Genomic DNA, 1,962 nt, shown 5'->3' with positions numbered 1-1,962 from the left:
GAGTCATAAGTTCCCAAGATCCTTCTTTGACCAGGAACAGTCACAGATCCACAAGCCACACAGATAGTCATACACTCGGCCATTTTTGTTTAACATTCACGTGATAATCATGTGACACAAATTGTCACAATGACGAAATTGTGACGATCTGAAATCTGATTGGGACTTCTTTTTTTGGTTGCGCGGAACAAGGGCAGGTAAGTCAAAATACCAGACCCTTCCCCGCCGTCCGCCCCAATATGACTGTAGGCTGGGGAATGGTCTGGGCAGCGAGACTACTTTAAGGTGGAGTTGCATGCTTTTTGCCTTTCTCTCTTTCGTCTCGTTACAGTTCATTTTCATCTATTCTCTTGCTTTTTGACTAAGAAAACTTCTTAAAAGTAACATACTTCAGTCAGTGGTATTATGATATACACATAATTAATTTTCTTCATAGAAAATGGCAGAAAACACAAGTCCAGCTATCACTATGACTTGTGAGGTTTGTTCAGAGTATTACACTGACCCCCTCATGCTTCCCTGTCTTCACTCATTCTGTAAGAAGTGTCTAATAAAAGCTAAAGAGAAGCAAGGTAGTGCTGATACCTCATTAAAGTGTCCAACGTGTGACACTAGCGTTAATTTACCTGATGGTAAAATTAAAGGCCTCACTCAAAACCTTTGGTTTGCACATAAATCAAAAGAGGCTTCGATCAAAAAGAAAATTCTCAGCAAGGAAGCAATATCGTGTGATGAATGTGATGATTCCAGTGATGCAGCTGTTGTGTATTGCTGTGATTGTGGGCAGTTTCTGTGTGATCTTTGCAAGAAAGTTCATAAGCGAAACAAGAAAAAAGCCAATCACAAGTTGATTGGTCTAGAAACAAAGGAATCCGTCAAACTGCCTACTATTAAGCATGAAGAGGGGTATTGTGATCGGCATACAGATCAAAAGCTGATATACTATTGTCATGATTGCGAGAAATTAGTCTGTCCTAACTGCCTACCTATCAAACACAAGGATCACAATATAGAAGATTACATTGACGTAGGAGAAACAGCACGTAAAGCATTAAAGGAAAGTGTTGCTAGTTGTGATGGAGTCATTCCTCCAGTCACTGAAGCTATTGCTAATGGAGAGAAGATGCTAGAGCAGATAGCAACACGTAAAGAAGAAGTAAGGCAGGAAATCAAGGAAACGTTTGAAAAGCTTAAAGCTGCTTTAGATAAGAGATGCAATGATCTACTAATGGAGACAGAAGAGATTGCTAGGGCTAAGAGGAATTCTGTCGAGAAGCAGTTGGACGGGTTTTGTAAACTGGTAAAACAGGTTTCTCATGGTCGTTATCTTGCATCATCAGTGAGTGAGCGTACTGATCCAGGTGAAGTTCTCAGTGTTAAGAAGCTAATCACCAATCAACTAGAGGAATGCATTGAAGAGTATAAGAAGCTACCTCTAGAAATAGAAGACAAAAAAGTAGTCTTAGCATGTCTTAATACTGCAGCTATTAGTGATGAAATTCGTAAATTTGGCAGTATTTTTGAAGCTGATCCAGCTTCATACTCCATTGATAGTGGGTTAGCTATTCCATTGGCAACAGTAAAGAAAGAAAGGAAATTCAAAGTGTCTCTACCAGCAGGCATTGATAAAGCAGCGAGCTATTTGAAGGGTTCCTTTATCAAAAGTGATGGTAGTAAAGAGGAGGGTAGAGTTGTTATAGTTAATGATAAGAACACAGCCATTGTATCATGCACACCTCAAAGTATTGGTGGATATGAACTATCAGTGACTATAAGAGGTCACCATATTAAAGGTAGTCCTTATCAACTGTCAGTAAAAGCATCAAGAGACTATACCACACTAACTAACCAGAGATCCTTTTATGTGGGGAGCGGTACTGCTTGTGTTGCTGTTCATACTAATGGTGAAGTATATGCTAGTAGTTATGATGATGGGTTTGTTCAGGTATTTAGTGAGGATGG

General features: G+C 39.6%; 1 protein-coding gene across 1 annotated transcript; it reads left to right on the top strand.

Annotated features, from left to right (window-relative positions):
* Positions 1-439: 439 nt before the first annotated feature.
* On the top strand, positions 440-1,945 carry LOC105315925 (E3 ubiquitin-protein ligase TRIM71-like; the record flags this gene model as incomplete). The annotated part of the gene is made up of 1 exon (XM_011410702.1): positions 440-1,945. A coding segment is annotated over exon 1 (1,506 nt), but the record flags the coding sequence as incomplete, so codon positions are not given.
* Positions 1,946-1,962: the final 17 nt, after the last annotated feature.

Source organism: Amphimedon queenslandica, unplaced genomic scaffold, assembly GCF_000090795.2.
Source record: "Amphimedon queenslandica unplaced genomic scaffold, v1.1 AMPQUscaffold_6881_Cont21164, whole genome shotgun sequence".
Lineage (NCBI taxonomy): Eukaryota > Metazoa > Porifera > Demospongiae > Haplosclerida > Niphatidae > Amphimedon > Amphimedon queenslandica.
Note: the sequence above shows the minus strand (reverse complement) of the source record. Positions and strands in the feature narration are given on the sequence as shown.